Source organism: Cervus canadensis, chromosome 18 (genome assembly GCF_019320065.1).
Source record: "Cervus canadensis isolate Bull #8, Minnesota chromosome 18, ASM1932006v1, whole genome shotgun sequence".
Classification (NCBI taxonomy): domain Eukaryota; kingdom Metazoa; phylum Chordata; class Mammalia; order Artiodactyla; family Cervidae; genus Cervus; species Cervus canadensis.
This window is the reverse complement of record NC_057403.1, coordinates 62254018-62274570: the sequence shown is the minus strand read 5'-3', so window position 1 is coordinate 62274570 and position 20553 is coordinate 62254018. Positions and strand designations below refer to the sequence as shown.

The 20553-nt window shown below is 51.2% G+C and overlaps 1 protein-coding gene and 1 non-coding gene across 2 annotated transcripts; one reads left to right on the top strand and one right to left on the bottom strand.

Annotated features, from left to right (window-relative positions):
- The first annotated feature begins 2001 nt into the window (after nucleotides 1-2001).
- On the top strand, nucleotides 2002-2109 carry LOC122421796. The gene has a single exon (XR_006263613.1). It is a non-coding gene; the product is annotated as a U6 spliceosomal RNA (small nuclear RNA).
- Nucleotides 2110-15300: 13191 nt separating this feature from the next.
- Nucleotides 15301-19990, bottom strand: LOC122420743 (chymotrypsinogen B). The gene is made up of 7 exons (XM_043436164.1): nucleotides 19923-19990; nucleotides 17809-17912; nucleotides 17612-17691; nucleotides 17432-17510; nucleotides 16990-17170; nucleotides 15963-16096; nucleotides 15301-15519 (listed from the first exon to the last, which is right to left on the bottom strand). Exons 1-7 carry the CDS (start codon nucleotides 19972-19974, stop codon nucleotides 15358-15360), a joined length of 792 nt encoding a protein of 263 aa, XP_043292099.1. The 5' UTR covers nucleotides 19975-19990; the 3' UTR covers nucleotides 15301-15357.
- Between the last annotated feature and the right edge of the window lie 563 nt (nucleotides 19991-20553).

Below are 20553 nucleotides of genomic sequence, written 5' to 3'. Positions count from 1 at the left end.
CCTAATACAGGACGTTGCAGGTTAACTGTACTCAAATAGAATAAAGAAAGATTCTGTGCGGGAGGAAGGAGAGAGGGGAGCTCACTGGCTGCTGCCCATCTGCAGGCCAGGCTCTGAGCTGTTCTCACAGCTGCCAAAAAATGTCAACTGGCCATTATCTCTGAAGACCCTGGAACCCATAACCTTCCTGAAGATCCACCCCAGCTACAAGCTTGTTCCCTCCAAGGTCCCACAGATCCCACGCCCCCGTGGCCTTCCCCAAACAGGGCAGAACCAAGAAGCTCACCTCGGGAGGCCTCCCTGCACTGAGGGAAAGGCTGACGGGTGTCAAGGCCTCCCGTGGAGGAGAGAAGGGAAGGGCCCCAGGCTCTGGTGTTCATTCCAGGGCCTCCCCCTCACGTGGACATTCCCTGCCTGGGGCCGGCCCACCCTTCCGGGACAGGGGTCCCTGGGAAAGCTCCCACTGAAGGGACACCCTCCTGAGGCCCGTCTCCTGCTGTGCAAAGTTGGCCTGAGCCAATGGCAAGAGCGCTGCACACCCAGTTCCCTCGGGTACATGGGAGCGGGGGTTTCCTCACACCAATGAGCAGTTCTCAGGCCCCAGAGGCACCGGCTGCATGTCCTAAGATTCACCTCAGTTCTGACACTGTCTACCTAGGGATTACATTTGATTCCACAGTCCAGGGTTCAGTCCTTCAAGATTGCCCCCTACCCCATTTCAGAGGCCAGTCTTCAGTCCCGGTTGTCATCTGCACTTCTAACTGAGCATCTGTAAATCAGAGGTTCCCACGACCCCTTCCCTTGAGCGCAATTAATTTGCTAGAGGGGCTTGCAGAACTCAGAAAATCTGTTTACTCACTAGACCAGTTTATTATAAAAGAATATAACTCAGGAACAGCCAGAACGGACCACAGATTATGGGCAGGGGCACAGAACTTCCATGTCCCTTCAAGGGTCATCACTCTCCCCAAATCTCTACCTGTTCACCAAGCTGGAAGCTCTCTGAATCCAGTCCTCTGGGGTTTTTGTGGAGGTTTCTTTACACAGAAACAATTGATTAAATCATGGGCCACTGGTGACAACTCCAACTCCAGCCCCACTCCTCCCACTGAGGGTGGTGCTGAAAGCTCCAACCCTCTAACCACAAGGCTGTCTCCACTGGCAACCAGCCCCCAAATATAGGTGAGTTCTGAAAGTCACCCCATTAACAAAAGACACCTTTATGGCTCTCATTACATCAGAAATTCCAAGTCTTAGGAGGTTCTTGAATTGAAAGAATCAATATGGTCAAAATGACTATATTACCCAAGGCAATCTACAGATTCAATGCAGTCTCTACCAAATTATCAATGGCATTTTTCACAGAACTAGAACAAAAAGTTTTAAATTTGTATGGAGACACAAAAGACCTTGAATAGCCAAAACAATCTTGAGAAAGAAAAACAGAATTGCAGGAATCAGGCTCCCTGATTTCAGACTATACTACAAAGCTAGAGTCAGCAAATGGAATATTACTCAGTCATAAAAAAGAATGAAGTAGGGACTTATCTGGTGGTCCAGTGGTCAAGATTCTGCACTTTCACTGCCGAGGGCCCAGGTTTGATCCCTGGTTGGGGACCTAAGATCCCAGGAGCTGTGTGGCATGGCCTAAAAAGATAAAAAGAATGAAGTAATGCCATTTGCAGACAGACCTAGGTATGATCATACTAGGTGAAGTAAGCCAAACAGAGAAAGATAAATAGCATATGATATCACTTACACCTGGAATCTTTAAAAAAAAAGATACAAATGAACTTATTTTCAAAACAGAGACATAGAAAACAATCTTACTGTTACCAAAGAGGAAAGCTGGTGGGTTAGAAGGAGGAATAATTTAGGAGATTGGGATTAACATATACACACTGTGTGTGTGCCAAGTCACTTCAGTCATGTCCGACTCTTTGCAACCCCATTGAGTGCAGAACCCCATGGAGTGTAGGACAGGCTCCTCTGTCCATGGGCTTCTCCAGGCAAGAACAGACATATACTAAAAATGGAATGATTCAGAGAAGATTAGCATGACCCCTGCACAAGGAAGACCTGCAAATTCACAAAGCACTCTGTATTTTTGTCCTGAAAACATAATGAAAAGAAAGGTTCATCAAACAAGCTTTATATGTTGGTCACCTATGTGGCTGTCACCACTTTGAAAAATCTACAGTGACTGTGGATGAGAACTGCTGATTGCTGAATAAAGTTATAGAATCCCCAAACTAATTAAAATAAAACAGATAACCAACAAGGACCTCCCGACAGCACAAGGAACTATACTCAATACTTTGTAATAACCAAAAGGGAAAAGAAGCTGAAGAAGGATAAATACATACACACACACACACACACACACACACACACACACATATAAAATTGCTGTGCTGCTGTACACCCAAAACTAATATGACACTGTAAATCAATTACACTTCAATTAAAAAAAGTAGCAAAAAAAAAAAAAGTCTTAGGAGCTCTCTACAGAAATGGGGATGAAGATCAAACATATATTTCCTATTGTAAACCACAGTATCACAATTGTCAACCAAGAAATAGTGCAAGAAGCTGCAACAAGAAGAGAATTTATTGGGAGTTCTAAGAATTCCAATTCAAAAGATACACGTTCAAGCAAAACCAAGAAAGTGTTCACAGGAAGAGAGTTGGCGCTTACAGACGCAAAAAGTCATGAGGTTAAAAGTTGCCTGGCAAGAACTGTGATCAACTCGAACGCAAGCTGGAAAATGTTTGTTCTTGAGGAATCGCAAATTATTTTAGGGTCAGGAGATAAGTAGAAAGGCTGTGGTGAGTAATTTTAGGGCAAGGGTCTGGTAAGTATCTTGAGTTTCTGGCAGATGTTTTGAATGACTCCATTATGACAGTGAGGGGTCAGAAGGTCTGAGTCTACCCAGGCTGAGATGTGCGTAAGCCATGCTCCTAAAGGGCCACCAGGCTCTCTTAGCAATGGCAATTCCGTTTTGCTTTTCCTTTCATCCAGTCTACACCTTGGTCTTCAAACATGGATCCTTTATGGCAAAACGATCTTAAAAGTGGCAAGATATTGGCATACTGCTAGAATCCCATTTAGTCATTAAGAACCATCCAGTCCACAGCATTCCATATGAAAATGTCTACCACAGTGAGGTTGGAACTGAGGGCAGTCAAGAGTTAGATCCCTTAGACTCTAATTTGCTTAATACATAATGTCCCATAACCAAGCTTGCCTTAAATGTTCCTGCAAATTGCGTACTCTTCAAGATTTGCGTAGCTTAGACACAAAAAGTAGTGAGACTCCTTTTATCACCCTCTACTGGTAGCATCTGTGACATAAGGGTTGTTATGGTAACAGGTACTGAAGTTGTTTTTCAGGAACATGGAGCTAGTCTTGCCAAGTTCAAACTGGTTGGGACCATCGACCCTCCAGCTGGGCCTGCACGGGTGTCCAGTGCATGACTTTTTGACATCAGGGCCAAAATCTCCACCCTTGGATCATGCTGACATCACCATGTTCTGAATGTGCAGCTCACAGAGCAGCATGTGGCTCAGATATGGCTGTACAGAGCAGCCATTACCTCACCTTTTTCCTGCTTCCCATTAGCCAGAAAGTCAGCTGACAGCCTTTTGGGAGTTCCTTTGTACATAACTTGCTGCTTTTAAGACTATCTTTAATTTCTGCCCCCATTGTTTGCAAGCAGAGAGTGTTCTTAGGGAGGTTTTTTAATTTTTTTCTTTTTGATGTGTTATTGCTTTACGAGCTTTCCAGGTGGCTCAGGGGTGAAGAATCTGCCTGCCAATGAAGGAGACACAGGTTTGATCCCGGGGTCAGGATGTTCCCCTGGAGAAGAAAATGGCAACCCACTCTAGTATTCTTGCCTGGGAAGTCCCATGGGCCCGAGAAGCCTGGTGGGCTACAGTCCCTGGGGTCCCAAAGAGTCGGACGCAACTTAGTGACTAAACAACAACGTAACTGCTTTACAATGTAGTGTGAGCTGCTGCAGGACGACGAAGTGACGCAGCTCTGTGTGTGTGTGTGTGTGTGTGCGTGTGTATTCCCTCCCTCGTGGGCCTCCCTCCCGCCCGGCCCCTCTAGGTCATCACAGAGCTTCCCAGTCGTTATCTTGTTCACACATGGTAACTACCTAGTCACACTTGGTTCTCGCTGGGTGGATCCTCATTGGGACTCTGGGTTTCTTGGACCTGGAGGCCTGTTTCCTTTCCTAGGTTAGGGGAGTTTTCAGCAACTTTGTGGATACTGTGTTGTTTTGTTTTACAAATTGAAGGTTCATGGCAACCTGGCATCAAGCAAGTGTACCGATGCCATTTTTTCCAACAGCATTTGCTCACCTTGTGGTCTGTGTCACATTGCAGAGATTCTCACAATATTTCAAACTTTTTCAGTTATTATAGTTGATATGGTGACCAGTGATCTGTGATGTTACTATTGCAAAAAGATTACAATTTGCTGAAGGCTCAGATGATATTCAGCATTTTTTAGCAATAAAGGTTTTTAAGGAAGGCATATACATTGTATTTTTTAGACATAATGCTACTGCCCATTTATGTATAGTGCAAACATAACTTTTAAAAATATATTTAATTGAAGTATAGCTAATTTACAATGTGTTAGTTTCAGGTAGAAAAACTTAAAAAAAAATTTTTAAATGGCTCTTTATTCATAAATTTGATGCAAGCTTACAAATTTACTATAGACTGCTAAATAAATCTGCAGTAAAAATAAAGTCAAAAAAAAAAAAAAGAAAAGCATGTCCAACATGCAGCTGTCAATCTGCTGGCCATCAGGATATTAAACAATTCAGTAATGTATTCAAGATTCAGCCTTAGGTTTAAGGAAATTTAATTGCTTTAAAGAACTCTGCTTTGTCACCTGTTATCTGAGCAACTGGCAATCAGAACTTTATACAAATAAAACATTGCTTTTATGTGCACTAGGAAGCCCGAACATTTGTGTGCCTCACCTCACTGCACTGTTTGCTTTATTCTGATGGCCTCGACCTGCACTATCTCCGAAGTCTGCATGCACTCTGTACACAAGTTCTTGTAAGGCCCTGGCTTAGAGACGCCTCCCTGCAGAAGCCCCTCTGGTAAGATGGAAAGGGTATCTTCTGGGAGGGGTACAGCTGACCTACACCTGACATCTGGGGAGGCCTTTCCAAAGTACTGGAGGACGAGGCTTCCCCGTACTCAGTCTCTGACCTGAGCTCCTTGAGCAAGTGAGGATGGGGGTGAGGCAGCTGCCTCCTCCTCCTCGCAGACCCCCGGGCTGTCGCTAAGGGCCTGGGGGTTCGATCCATAGCTAAGGCACAATTTTCTCACAAAAGGCAAGCCCGGGCAGGGCACGCAGATATCGAAGGAATTAGCAGAGACCCCAACTAGCTCAGTGTTACCCCCGTTTCCGCACGTGCTAACGGTTCCACATCAGAAATCCTCCCCCACGACACCCCAGACTCGCCAGGCCCTCCACGCCCCTCCAGCTGGGACCCTTCCCCACCCGTTTGAGAAGCGGGCCCACAGGACCTGGGCGCATCGAGAATGCGCACTTTAACAACTTGGGTTCAAGGGAGGGGAACCCTGCCTCCTCGTGATTACCATAAAGGACGGCATCTTCTGCGCCCAAAGCAGAGGCCGTCCAGCTGCGTCCGCGGAGACCCAGCGCTCCCGCGGGCGGCCTGATTTCCTGGGCCGCTGGCCGCTCTGCAGTCACAGCCATCACCTTCCGACTCGGGGCCGCTCTGCACCACCCCGGCCTGGGGCTCCCCCTCAGACAGGTCGCCTCTTCCCTGACTGCGTGTCTGGTGCCCGCTGCATCGCCAGCCATTACTGGCTCTAACCTGGGCACTCACTTTTCATCAGGACAGCCTCATTTTCTTTTTGGCTGTGCTGCACAGCTTGCAGGGTTAGATCCCCCCCCAGGGATTGAACCTGGGCCCCTGGCAGTGAGCAGGCAGAGTCCTAACTACTGGACAGTCAGGAAGTCACAGAAGAGCCTTCTGAAAGAGACTGCCCTTAGGTCGCTGTTAAGCAAGTGATCCCTGAAATGGACCAAGATAGGACCCCATTTTGCTTGATTCTCCCTCCGGGGCCTGCACACCCCGCAGACCCCCCACCCCCCCACTAGCTCCACTTCCAGTTGTCTCTGGCAATCTGCAAGCTTTACCCCTCCAAGACAGGGTCCTTTCTCTTCTGTCCTCTGACTCCACTTCCCCTTCCATTCTGGATTTTCCATCCTCTCATCATCAGCTTGGAGAAGGCAATGGCACCCCACTCCAGTCCTGTTGCCTTGAAAATCCCATGGACGGAGGAGCCTGGTGGGCTGCAATCCATGGGGTCACAGAGTTGGACACGACTGAGCGACTTCACTTTCACTTTCCACTTTCATGCACTGGAGAAGGAAATGGCAACCCACTCCAGTGTTCTTGCCTGGAGAATCCCAGGAAGGGGGGAGCCTGATGGGCTGTCTATGGGGTCGCACAGAGTCGGACACGACTGAAGCGACTGAGCAGCAGCAGCAGCTTTGCACTGGTGACCTGATCGAGGGCTGATGGCCCGTGACCCTTCATGGCCGTGTCGCTCCCAGGCAGATGCTCAGTGAGCGCAAGTGTGCGATCATTTCTTCTAAAACCCTGACAGGAGCGTCCCTGGCGGTTGGGTGGATGAGACTCCCCTTCCAATGCAGGGGGGTGGGTTCATCCCTGGAGGGGGAGTTAACATCCCACATGATGCCTTGTGACCAAAAACCCACAAAAACAGAAGCAATATTGTAAGAAACTCGATCAAGACTTTAAAAATTGTCCACATCAAAAAAAGTTTAAAAGTAAGCGTTGTTTTTGTGTGTGCTCAGTCATGTGGTCAGGAAGCAATAGTCAGAAGTGGACATGGAACAACAGACTGGTTCCAAATAGGAAAAGGAGTACGTCAAGGCTGTAGAGTGTCACCCTGCTTATTTAACTTCTATGCAGAGTACATCATGAGAAAAGCTGGGCTGGAGGAAGCACAGGCTGGAATCAAGTTTGCCAGGAGAAATATCAATAACCTCAGATATGCAGATGACCACCACCCTTATGGCAGAAAGTGAAGAAGAACTAAAGAGCCTCTTGATGAAAGTGAAAAAGGAGAGTGAAAAAGTTGGCTTAAAGCTCAATATTCAGAAAACTAAGATCATGGCATCTGGTCCCATCACTTCACGGCAAATTTTTTAGATGGGGAAACAGTGGAAACAGTGGCAGACTTTATTTTTGGGGGCTCCAAAATCACTGTAGATGGTGACCGCAATCATGAACTGTGGTGTTGGAGAAGACTCTTGAGAGCCCCTTGGGCTGCAAGGAGATCAAACCAGTCAGTCCTAAAGGAAATCAGTCCTGAATATTTATTGGGAGGACTGGTGTTGAAGCTGAAACTCCAATACTTTGGCCACCTGATGCAAAGAGCTGACTCATTTGAAAAGACCCTGATGCTGGGAAAGATTGAGGGCAGGAGGAGAAGGGGACGACAGGATGAGATGGTTGGATGGCACCACTGACTCAATGGACATGGGTTTGGGTAGACTCCGGGAGTTGGTGATGGACAGGGGCGTGCTGGGGTTCATGGGGTCGCAAAGAGTGGGACATGATTGAGAGACTGAACTGAACTGAACTGAACTGAGTCATTTCTGACTCTGTGACCCCACGGACTCCTCTGTGCATGGGATTCTCCAGGCAAAAACACTAGAGTGGGTTGTCATGCCCTTCTCCAAGGGGTCTTCCCGACCCAGGGATCGAACCCGTGTCTCCAGCATCTCCTGCATTGGCAGGCAGGTTCTTTACCACTGTGCCAAAACTATTTAATAAAAAAAAATACAAAAAATAAAACCCCGACAAGAGAGGGGCCACCTTCCGGCCAGCTGCTCTCCCTGTTTACAGAGGTCACAAGGGTGGCAAATGAAACCAGACCCTCTCCTAACTCATAGGAAGTAAAAATCATTGCCTGGAGACCAATCCCTGGCACAGTCTGAGTGTCTGAAAGAGGGAAGGAAACTCTCTGCTTGGTAGAGATGAGAATATGGTGAGAAAGCCACAAACTGTGGTTGGATCCCACAAAAGCCGCAGTAACCCACAACCCACAGCTTTCTCCCCGGGAATTGGCATGCTCAGTATACAGTCAGCTCAGCCAGGACCCCAGCCAAGCTCATCAAGCATCAGTGCTCGACGTGGCTGTGACTAAATGACTTTGCACAGCCAGGATGACAGTTACACTCTTGGGCCAACCATCATGCAGATCCAGTACTGGAACATACCACTCCCACCTGCGATGGCGCCACAGGGTGGAGGAGCAGGGAAGGTTGGGGAGCCCTATCAGAAGGGCTCAGGGCTCTAGACCACCCAGCCCTGAGCAAGGGATGGACTCCCTTTCCAGGCAACTGGGCCTCTGGAAGCAGCATCTAATGATACTCACCCCCAGATTCCTATACGTGGAACCCTGCCACCAGCTGGCCCTGTGGTTGCCTGCACATAAAACTCATCTGGTTCCAGGGACTGTGCTCCCATAATCTGTCCTGTGCCTCAAGGGACAGTCCCAGGAAGCAGCATCCATAAGGTCCTCCCTGGCCTGCAAATAGAGATGCGCCCAGGATCTTCACGTGCTTTCAATGCTGATGAAATGTACTCAGGGGATGAAGGGCAGCCGCCCAGCCCATAGCTGAACGTGCCCCTGAAGACCCCGGGGGGCTCCTCACAATTGGTCCCCTAGAAGCAGCAGCAGATGCACAGTTCCGTCCTCGGGGAAGCCCCCAGGTTACATCAGGGTAGCCTGCACCCCGCTCACGACCAATACGCCCACCGACGTGACATGGGAGAGTAGCCCACCACGACTCTGCAGAGCACCTCGCCTCTGAGTGAGAAGGACTCGTCGCTGGAAAGGACACCATCTCAGACCACATGGCCAGCACCCAGGCTGTTTGCCTTTGGAGGTGCCTTGGCCTCCTTCAGCAGAGATGGCCCCCCCCTGGGACACACCACCCCTTCGGAGACCTCAACACTTGCCCAGATGCTGAAATATTGCTCAGTGTTACCCAAATCTATGAACAAATTTCCAGGGCCCCCGAGTTCACTGACCTGTTTCCATGGCTGGATGTTTTAAGTCTGGGACAACAGCTATGGAGTACATTTCAGACTGTATATTATTATTGGATTTGCACATTTAGGATTTAGAGGTGTATTTTGTTGGTCACAACTTGCTCTACCCCTGAGTTTTAACTTATCTGCTACCCAGGCTGCTAATGTCTTTATCACTGACTCCAATGCCTCAGCATCACAGGATGGGTTGTAGGGTAAGTGCCAGACAGGGGTTTCTGTGTGTGTGTGTGTGTGTGTGACGGAACTTATTTCATCTTTACTATGAATTCTGAATAAAAATGCAGAGTGACAGGTAAAGTGGTAGTTGCTCAGTCGTGTCCGACTCTTTGTGACCCATGGACTGTAACAGCCCACCAGGCTTGTCCGTCCATGGAATTCTCCAGGCAAAAATACAAGAGTGGGTAGCCATTCTCTTCTCCAGGGTGTTTTCCTGACCCAGGGCCTGAACCCTGGTCTCCTGCATTGCAGGCAGATTTTTTACCGTCTGAGCTGTGCAGAACATAATCTGAATTAATATGTAGAGAAGTGAAATTTTGGCAAAACAAAACTACTGTTTAGGGAAATTAAACTGTATACTAGTATTTTCTGTATATACTTAGCAGTAAATATATTACAGGTAACATTCCAAGACATCAGTTCCATGGTTAAAAAATTTTTTTAAATATGGTTCCATGGTTCAATAAAATTTTAAAAAATACCGTGCATACTGAAATAATGATAGAAGTGGAAATTTAAGTTTTCATATTAATAAGGAAGCCCAGTTTGCTGAAGCAGCATTAATACCATTCACATAAGATTTTAACTTGTTGTATGTTTTTGTAGTAAATGTAAATGTTCTTGAAGAGCTGATTCACTGGAAAAGACCCTGATGCTGGGAAAGATTGAGGGCAAGAGCAGGGGATGACAGAGGATGAGATGGTTAGATGGCACCACTGACTCAATGGACATGAGTTTGAGCAAGCTGCAGGAGATAGTGAAGGACAGGAAACATGGCGTGCTGCAATTCATGGGGTTGCAGAGAGCTGGACACGACTTGGCGACTGAACAACAACAACAAATGTCCTTGATAATAAAAAACAAAAAGTGTTATTTACTTAGGACAAAAAATAATAATGTAAAGAAGGAAGGAAGACCAAAATATTTTTATATGCTTATTCAGAGACAGAATTTTCGTGAATTTAAGAGGAATGAAGATATTCAAATAGTAATAGAAAATCATTAGACTTATCTGAATGTTCATGTGCTTATGTAAGTTTTCAATCCATCTGGTTTTATAAAACCAAAACTTTGAACACAAAGCAGAAAAGTTCACATTACCTTTTTATATGTTCCTAAGTATCAAACTGAATCCATTTATTATGAATTTAAAGAACACAGATTTTAAAACTAAAATACAGAATTACCTGATTCTTTTCAATTCCACAAATACTAGCATCCCAAAGTAACATGTAAACAAACCTCTATGCTGCTTAGTGAATTCTCTCCAATTTCTAGAATAAACTTTGTTTTTTAAAATTTTAATGCAAGTATCTGACAAACCTTGGATTGCTGAGACACCCACTTCAAAGACAACTGAGTCAAACACACTGCCAGTCACATGACTGGATAGACAGCCAGCCCCCCACACGTGACGCTGCAGCTGCTGGCCTGAAGACCCCACGCGGGGCACTCTCGCTGGTGGTTAAGAGCACTGCTTTGCCACGTGGAGAAAGGACTCCTGCCTCCTAAAGCCCACAGTCTAGCTAGAGGAGGTCCAGTAAACAGGTGACTCCAATAACCATCATTAGCTTCGAGCTGGGGGCACTGGGCACCGCATGCAAGCTCGGAGGAGGGAGCTCCTAACGCTGGCTGAGGCAAAGGAGGCCTGGTCAATTAGAGGCGCTGCACAGTGCAAGCTGTTGGTCACCCGTCCTTGACTTCCTTCAGTCCCGCAGACTGAGCGGGACCCCTGACAGTGGTCCAGTCTTCTGCGCCAGGGTTTCCAGGAGCCGGTAACCATCTCCGTGACCCTGCAGACCAGGACACGGCAGCCCCTCCCGCCTTGCTGCCGTCACCGTGGGCTCTGCACCCCCTGGCAGTTACTGTGGCAGCGTCTCCCCCAGCCGGCCTACAGCGGAGCCGGAGAACTCCTTGCCTGGGCTGGGGCCCCTCCAACAGCACATGTGCTCCTGGCCCGCCGCGGAACAGGCAGACTCCGGGCCTGCGTCACACAGCACGGCCTCCCCAGCCAGCCCTTCTGCCAGCCTCAGCGCCCTTCTCCCGCCGTCTGACACGGTCACTCTGGCATCGGGGTCGCGTGCTGGTTTCCGGCTTCTAGGAGCCATCCAGGAGGCATGTCGGCACCACCCCCAGGGGACCCGCTAGGGTGTTCAATCCCACACCCGGGGAGAAGGCTCCCTCACCAGTCAGCTCTCCCGGATCCGATTTCATGGTCTGACCCTGCGTGACCCTGGCTCACCTGGCTTTGGCGGCAACAGGCCTGCCGCTGCCTTGGGACACGGCTTCTTTCCTCTCTTATCGAACCCGCACTGCTCGGTGGACGGACTGCCGGCGGGCGGAGGCTGCGGGAGCCTGTGGTCCTGCCGGCCTGACCCCGGGAAGCGTAGACCCGCCTGGGTCGCGTGTTCAACCTTGGAGCTCAGCGGCGCTGGCTTTACCCTGGACCCTGTCCTTGGCTTTCTCACCAGGTGACCGGGCGGTGAGGCTGGGGGGCAGCTCTTTCTGTGTTCCGGGGGGGCGCTCTGTGGCCTTCAGCCCTGGCTTTTTAGTTGCCAGTGAATCACTCTCAGCTTCTCCTTTCCTTTTTCCCTGAAGCCTGAATCACGCTTAGCAACGGCCACGCCGTCTCACCAGCCTTGGAGTTGCTCCCTTCCTCTCCGTTTCTCAAACTCTTGACACATGGACCCCACAAGTGAATCCTCCCCCAGCAGACTACCATCCCGCCCATTGCAGCAGGCGTTTTAACAAGAGCTTCATCGTTACCTTGTGCCACGGGCGGTGCTCCACGGCCAAGGGTGAAGGGTCCTCAAGCCAGCCAGCAGAGAGCAGCAGCTCCAATATCCTCCTGGGGTCCGCTCCCTGGGCTCCACCCTCTCCCCGGAGCAGCAGGCACAGTTCGAGCTTCCAGGGAGCAGAGGCTGAGACAGAGGTTGGCACCAGGAAATGCATCAGGGAAGGCTTCTGGGATCAAAACCTGGAAAGGGAAGGGATGGTGCTTTAAAACAGAACTGACCAATCGGCGATGGGGATGGCCTCGGAAGGCGGCAAGCCCTTGGTCAGGGTTCCCTGCAGCTGAGGGAGCTGCAAGCACTCACCGCTGAGGGCTCAGCTGGGGTGTCCGTCAGCCCTGCAGCAGGGTCTGGGCAGATCATGCCTGCGGCCATTAGCTGTGGGCACAGATGCTGCATGATGGATGACTGTGAATGGTGTGACCCTCCCCAGGTCAATGACGACCACTCCCTTCTGATCTGTCCAGACATTTCAGCTAAGCAGGAAGGCCAGTCATCTGTAGACAGAAAAGGATGGCAGCATGCGCTCTGTCTGACACAGACAGGAATCCTGAACAGGCTAAGTGAAGTTAGTCAGAAAGAGAAATACCCTATGATACCACTTAAATGTGGAGTCTGAAACATGACGTAGGACTTCCTTAGTGGTCCAGCAGTTAAGACATCATGTTTCCATTGCAGGGACACGGGTTCAATCCCTGGTAGGGGAAGATCCCGCACACCACTCAGCACAGGCCAAAAATAAATTAATCACATTAAATATGACATAAATGAATGTATTTATGAAACAGAAGTAGAATCAGGGGCACAGACATTAGACTGGTGGTTGCCAAGGGGCAGGGGGCGGGAGAGGGATGGTCTGGGGGTTTGGGGTTAGCAGATGCAGATTATTATACAAAATGGATAAAAAGCAAAGTCCCAGTGTGTAGCACAGGGAACTATATTCAATATCCTTTGATAAACCATGATGGAGAAGAGTATGAAAAAGTATATATGCATGACTGAATCACTTTGTACAGCAGTAACTTATCACATCATTGTAAATCAGCTATATGTCAATTAAAAATTAAAATTAAATAAACAGTAAAAAAAAAAAAGAATACTGTATGAGGCAGTCTCAGCAGGGCCCATAAGCAGACCCTTCCCTACAGTGGGTCTGTTTACAAACTGGGATAGACTCTCAATAATGGAACTTTTTATTTATCTATACTTCTCAGTTTAACACCTAATTGGAAACTACTTGGGTATGCTAATCTAGTTTTTAAAATGCAACTTTTTATGGCATTTAAATATGAAGCAAATATTCCTTTTGAAAATTTAGCATCCTAATAGAGATGTGCTGTTAAGTGCAAATTACACACGGGATTTCAAACAATTAATATGAGAAAAAGAACGTAGAATATAACATTAGTAATTTTAAAACATATTGAAATGATATTATTTGGATATATTCAGTCAAATAAAATACATAAGTAAAATTAATTCACATATTTCTTTTGATGTTTTTAGAAAGGCTATAATAACATTATCTAAAATCAACCATTTGGCTCACATTACATTTCTAAGTCAGGCTTCCCAGGTGGCGCTAGTGGTAAAGAACCTGCCTGCCAATGCAGGAGACACAGGAGACTTGGATTCGATCCTTCGGTAGGGAAGATCCCCTGGAGGAGGACATGGCAACCCACTCCAGTATTCTTGCCTGGGAAACCCCACGGGCAGAGGAGCCTCGTGGGCTGCAGTCCATGGGGTCGCAAAGAGTCAGACAGGACCGACCGAGCCCGCGTGCATGCACGCACGTTTCTTGAGTCGGGCAGCAGCCAGTCACAGCCCCACCCACAGTTTTCACGTGGGCCACGAGGTGGCAATTCTATCCTGGCATTCAGGTTTTCAGACTCCAGGAGGTGGGTTGGCGGGGTGGTGGGCAGAGGTGAAGGCAGTTCTGGCTACTAAGTGAAGAAGGAACTTAACCGGTCTTGTGCATGCTACTCCTTTTAATTCGAATCACATCCCACATCCATCTGTGTGTAAATGGTTCTGATGTAGACATAAAATGCTTGTACTTTGCTCTCCTGAGTTTGAGCAGTCTCCCCGCCTCAAACCCTCTGTGTTCCTTAAGACACTGGGCTTTAAGGAGCGTGTTAAATAATTTACTTCACGCCCTCTCCTCTGCCCAGCCCTCCTCTCTCGTGTGTCTGTTCCACCCTTTCACATGTTCATCCTCCAAATCAGGTTTAACTGTTCGGGCTTGTCCTCTGTTTCGTTACTAATTAAATTGTGCGTGTCACCTTAATTTCAACATACTATGACCCACTATCAGAACAATTAAAATTTCACTGGGAGAAGAAAGATATCAGGAAGGATATTGACAGGTAAATGCAGCAGGGAGACCAATGGCATTCCCTCCCAGATGCCCCGTTAGCTGGACTACTGGCCGCCTCCTCCGAGACCAGATCAGCAGGAACTCTACAGGGAAACATCGCGATATGGGACCTGGGGGAGGACAATGTGAACCGGGGCGGCGGGTGTGTGTGTGTGTGTGTGTGTGTGTGTGTGTGTCCCCGATGTGTGTGTGTGACCGACGTGTGTGTGTGTGACCGATGTGTGTGTGTGTGTGTGTGTGTGTGTGACCAATGTGTGTTGGGACCGATGGTGGAGGCTGTAGGCCTTGCTCCAGGAAGATAAAATGGGAAACGAACTGTGGTAATTCTGTCTGCTTCTCCCTTAAACCCAGTGCTTTGGGGCCATGGATTCTGCCCCAGGCCCCTCTGCGACAGAAAGGACAGGTGTCATCAGTATACACGGGTCGTGCAGAAACGTGCAGGTGAGGAACCAAGGATGCTATAAAACCATCTCCCCAGCTTCCCAATGCCCACCCCTGTGGATGGCACAAGATTCCCGCCTTCCAGAATGCTCCATGGGTCAAGGTGGCTCCAGCAATTAGGACCTGGATTCCACCCCAGGATGGAGTCCTGAGCAGGGAGAACGGGATGCAAAGCCTCAGCTTCCTGAGAAGCATGTATGTGTGTGGGTGCTGAGGTACTGGCAGCCTGGAAAGGGAGCAGTAACAGCCCCTTGATGGTTGACGGGGACCCGGCAGCCCCACGCTGCCCCGACCACACAGGGAGCCATGTGCAGACCGCGCGTATGTACAGAGGATTTTATTAGGGACTCTGGGGGTGGGGATGCCAGGAGGTCCGGGCTCAGTTGGCGGCCAGGGTCTCCTGCACCCAGGGCATAAGTGCGGTGACGCGGGCGTACACGGCGGGGGTGGATGTGGAGCACGTGCTGCTGCCCCAGGACACGATGCCCGCCAGGGTCCAGGCTCCGTCCTTCTGGCAGACCAGGGGGCCGCCAGAGTCGCCCTGCAGGAGGAGACAGGACTGTCCAAGCCGGAAAGAAGGTGCCAGGCCCCGGTGTGCCCGGACCTGGCCGAGCCCAGGGGGTGCAGACCAAGGGCACTCGGACCTGCTCAAAGGACAGCCGCTGCTCTGCCCCCGACTGCTGGGGGGCCTGGGGCAGGGGCTGGTCCTCTCAGCCTCCCATCACCTGTAAAACAGCCTGCAATGTCCGCTTTGTGAGCATGGTGTGAGATTAAACACCCCTGGAAGCCTCACGCCACACCTGGTCAGGGCCAGCCCGCGTCAGGGACATCTCCTGGTGCTGGTCCCTGCCTTCACTGGGGCACCGGGCAGGGCCTGAGGTTAAGTAAGGCATGGCAGAGAGGAGTGGGCCTCATGGCCTGACTAGAGCGGTGGTGGGGAAGGGGCAAGTAGCCAGTGAGGGCGGGCAGGGTAGCAAGCCATACCATGCAGGAGGAGACGCCGCTGGCCCCCGCGCAGATCATCACGTCGGTGACCCTGCTGCCCCAGTACTTCTTGCAGTCCGTGTTGGACACGATGGGCAGGGTGGCCTGCTGCAGCTTGTCAGGGGTCTTGAGGGCTGAGAGGACAGAGGGTGTGGGGTCAGGGCCCAGGGAGAGGACACCGGCGCCCGCCGGAACCCTGCCCTCGCGCTGCGTGGGCCTCCTCCGTCACGACAGTCGTGAGTGCTGGGCGCTACCTTCCCAGAGTCTGGGAGGCAGCTCCTCTCGGTTCCACGCCAGGCAGTCCATCTGCGCTCCCAGCACAGCTGGTCAAACAAGCCCTGCCTCCGAACCCCTGCGCCCGGCCTGGCCCACCAGGCCCCGCTTGTGGGCGGAGGCGCCATCCCTCCTCCCCAGTCCTCCTCTGTCTGGGGGCGCTGGGGGGACCCAGAGGGAGCACCTCCCTCTTCTGCCCTTTTCTGGCCACTTGTGTGCTCAGTCGCTCTGGCGTGTCCGACTCTTCGTGACCCCAGGGACTGAAGCCCGCCAGGCTCCCCCATCTGTGGAATTTTCTGGCAACACTGGAGTGGGTTGCCATTTCCTCCTCCATTCCTAGGTGCTTGCGTTCTGTTAAAGGACCGGCAGGCTGTGGCCGGCACTCAGGCCTAAATCTGACCTGGACACTGGACTCTGGGTTCAGACTTCAGGGGTGCTGGACACAGCCACCCTCCTCAGTCTGGAGGGGAGTCTGGGCGGTCTGTCTCCATGCAGGTTAGAGGGGCGACACTTGCTGGAACTCAGGTGTTTCTTCAGAAGCTGACTGTTCATGTATGTATTATTAAACCTTATTTTTATTCATGTTTGATTGGCTTTTAAGTGAGTGTTTTTAAATAAAGATATGTGGAGGTTGATGACTGTATACGAATTTACGACCAAAACATCTTTAAACAACCATGCGTGTGCCACCTGGCAACTCCTGGGCTCAGGGAGCCCCACCCCAGGCCCCCAGCTGGTGGGCGGAAAGGCTCACCGTTGTACTTGGTCTTGCCCCAGCCCGTGGTGGCGCACAGCATCCCGGCCGGGAAGTCCCCTTCCGCGCTGGGCAGGCACACAGCCGACACGGTCTCTGAGAACTGCGCAGGCGTGGCCAGCTTCAGCAGGGTGATGTCGTTGCGGACGGTGAGAATGCTGAACTTGGGGTTCTTGAAAACCTGCAGGCGAGGCACAGAAACACAGCTGAGGCCCTGGGGTAAATCAGGGATCTGCGGGTTTCTAGGAGACCATCTCCTCTCCTGGCGATCTTTTCAGGGCAAACAGACCCACAGGAGCCCAGAGTGAGAATCCTGAGACTGGCTCGAGCCACCTGGCTCCTGTCTCTCAAGGGGCTGAAGGTCTTCCCCTCGCCCCCTCCCCAGCCCCAGCCTGCAGCCCCGTGGCTGACCCCCGGCCCGCCCAGCGAGGCCTGTGCGTACCTTGCCAATCTTCAGGACCTGCGTGTTCTCCGTCTCTGAGCCCTGATCAAACTCCCCGGCCACGACCACGTCGGAGGTTCTGGGGGAATCAGGCGGTGGTTAAGGACTGAGCATGCGCCCTGCTCCCCTCGCCCACCCCAGGCCGAAGACGGAAGCAGAACCCCGAGCTCTGGCCCTCACGTGACCCCGCAGTGGGCGGCGGTGACCACCCAGTCCTCGCTGATGAGGGAGCCCCCGCAGAAGTGGAAGCCGGTGCTGTCCTGCAGGAAGATGCGGAGCGTCAGCGCGCCCTGGACCCAGCAGCACCGACCTGGGCAGTGGCCCCCTGCCCAGCTGAGCCCCCAGTGCCTGCCCCTCACGCACAGAACCCCCCTCACCTGCAGGGACACCTGCCAGGGCCAGGAGCCGGGCACGGCGTCCTCGCCGTTGACGATCCTGGCGAGGCCGCTCAGCACAGGCTGGATGGCCGGGACCCCGCAGCCTGGGGAGGGTGAAGAAGCGCTGAGACCCAGAGCTGGTCTGCAGAAATCCTCGCTTTTACTTCAGATGCCTAGGCCGACTCAGAGCCCACCGCCACACTCCCCGCTTCTCCTGGCACCCTGTGGGCTCAAAGATGCCCACACACAGCCTACCGACCCCAGGAGCCCACTCTGGATGCAGACGGAGGGCCACCCTGCCTGAAGGAGCAGGAGACAGGCCGAGACACGGGACTGACCCGTGTGGACGCTGAGGCCCGCCCCTCCTTGCTGGGAGGCCTCCTACTGGTCCCCAGATCCCTGATACCCATTTTCCTCAGGACGCTGGGGAGCAAGCAACATCACCTCACAAGTCAAAGCTCACCTGTTAGATTGGCGGGGTCCAGAGGGTCGTGAAGTTAAAATCTGATAACCCCAGCCCCTGGGGAACCCAGAATGCTGACAGCTGATGGGAGAACGTTTTACTCTGAAATCTCTATTCCCAGAGATTTCAGGAACTCTCCATTGTATAAAATTTTAATTATTTAATAAAATGAGACTTTGATTTCATGCTGTAAAAGGACACATTGAGGAAAACAGGAAACAGAGGACCTGAACTGTCACAAAACAATGAGAAAAGTCAGGTGTACTTGATGTGTCCATGACACATGTGCTGTCTCAGGACCAGGTGAGTCTTGGCGCCTGTATACAGGTTTTACAACTCAGTGACAGAGAGGAATGTGGGGCAGGTACAGCCCTGATGACCAGCCAGGCCGCCTGGAGGTCATATGGGCCTTGCTACAGGTCCAGTCCAGTGTCTCCTGTCCGTGTGGACAGACCAGCCACTCACGGAAGGAGTGGGCAGACCAGCCCTCATCCCCAAAACAACATGTCATCAACACAACCCTTTTTTTTTTTTAAGTAGCAAGAAGATTCAATATCAACTGTGATGTATTCACCCAGCTGAGTGCTCTGCAGCAATTAAAGTGAATGAGCTGGGTCTCTGTATTAGCGGGAATAAATCTAAAACTACGTAGGTAGGGAAAGGCAGGTTGTAAACCTGATGTAGCAGATGATACAGTTCATGTAAGTTTTTACAAATATTATACTGCGCTGGTGGATTTAGAAGCGTGTGGTAAATTTGAAAAGCCCACACAGAAATAAGGCACAGTGAGTTCAAAATAGGGATCACCTTCCAAGAAGGAGAAGAGGGGACTTTAGCTCAAATGGTTCTATGTTTTATTTTTTTTATTTTATTTTTTTGGTTCTATGTTTTAAAAAGAAATACTTGAAGCAAATCTGGAAAAAGATAACATTTACTAAACTCCAGTGAAAGGTACAAATGTGGTATTATTTTCTGTATTTCTGTATTTCCCACTATTTTTTTTAATAGAAAAAAAAAAAAAAAAACCACTTGGAAAGTGCCTAGAGCAGTATAGCCCCGGGCGGAGGCCGTGGGAGGCTCTTTGACCACACCCTCACTCTGCCCACAGGGCCCCAGCCTGAGCCACGTCTGGGGCCCCAGACCTCGGCCTTTCCTGCCCCAGGCGCAGAGTGTGAGGGCTCGGGAAGCTCCCAAAGGCCCCCACTCCTCCCTGAAGACTCGCCTGGGCGTCAGGGTGTGAGGCCCAAGCGGCAGGGCAGGCCTCTGATCTCCCTCCCGGCCAGGCCCAGCTCGCTCCAGACAGAGCCCCTCAGCCCTCTAACGGGGCCTGGCTCGGGGCCGTCAGGCGCTCAGGGGCTCTGGGACTTCCTCAGCCACCTCCCAGACCTAGCCGGCCATGGCCCTGTGTGCTAAGTCACTTCAGCTGTGTCCAACTCTTTGTGACCCCATGGACTGCAGCCCACCAGGCTCCTCTGTCCGTGGGATTCTCCAGGCAAGAGTACCGGAGCGGGTGGCCATGCCCTCCTCCAGGGCATCTTCCTGACCCAGGGATCAAACCGGCATCTCTTATGTTTCCTGCATCATAAACTGGGAGGCAGTTTTTCCACCACCAGAGCCACCTGGGAAGCCCCGAATGCATCCTGGCACTCACCGAAGGCGGCCCCTACAAGGGCAAAACAGGAGAGGAGCCAGAGAGGGGCCATGTTGCTGCCGTCAGGGAGATACGGGGTGCCTGCCCCAGGCTCCTTTTATATCCTCCGGGACCCCACAGGCTCCACCCAGCCCGAGAGCCATCTCCCTCCTGTTATCTAGGAACCTTGGGTGATAAAGGGCACCAAGCCCCTGAACTGGCTCTCAGCTTCAGATATCCCAGTGCCTGGGAAAAGGGCAGCTGCCCTGGCACAACGTGGCCCAGCAGTCTACCAGGGCGCTGAGGGCAAGACCAGTGCCCAGGCTGGGAGCTCAGGTCCCACAGGGCCCAGCTCAGGGCAGCCAGGACGCAGGGCGGTGGGGTCTGCTCCCAGCTTGCCGGGAGGATTCCCAGCTCCTAAGTACAGGTGGCCCCAGCACCAGGCACAGAGAATCCCAGCTAGTCATCACTGGGGGGCCTTGGGTTCTCAGAAAAGAGTGCTTTCAATGCGAGACTCATCTAGAAGCACAGTATCACACAAAGATGCTGGGCCATCCAGAGGTCACCTCAAAACCAGCCCAGCCAAGCAGCTTCGAGCCTGTGTGAGGGCACTTGAAGGAATCACCCCATGGGTGGCCACAGGCAGGTCACC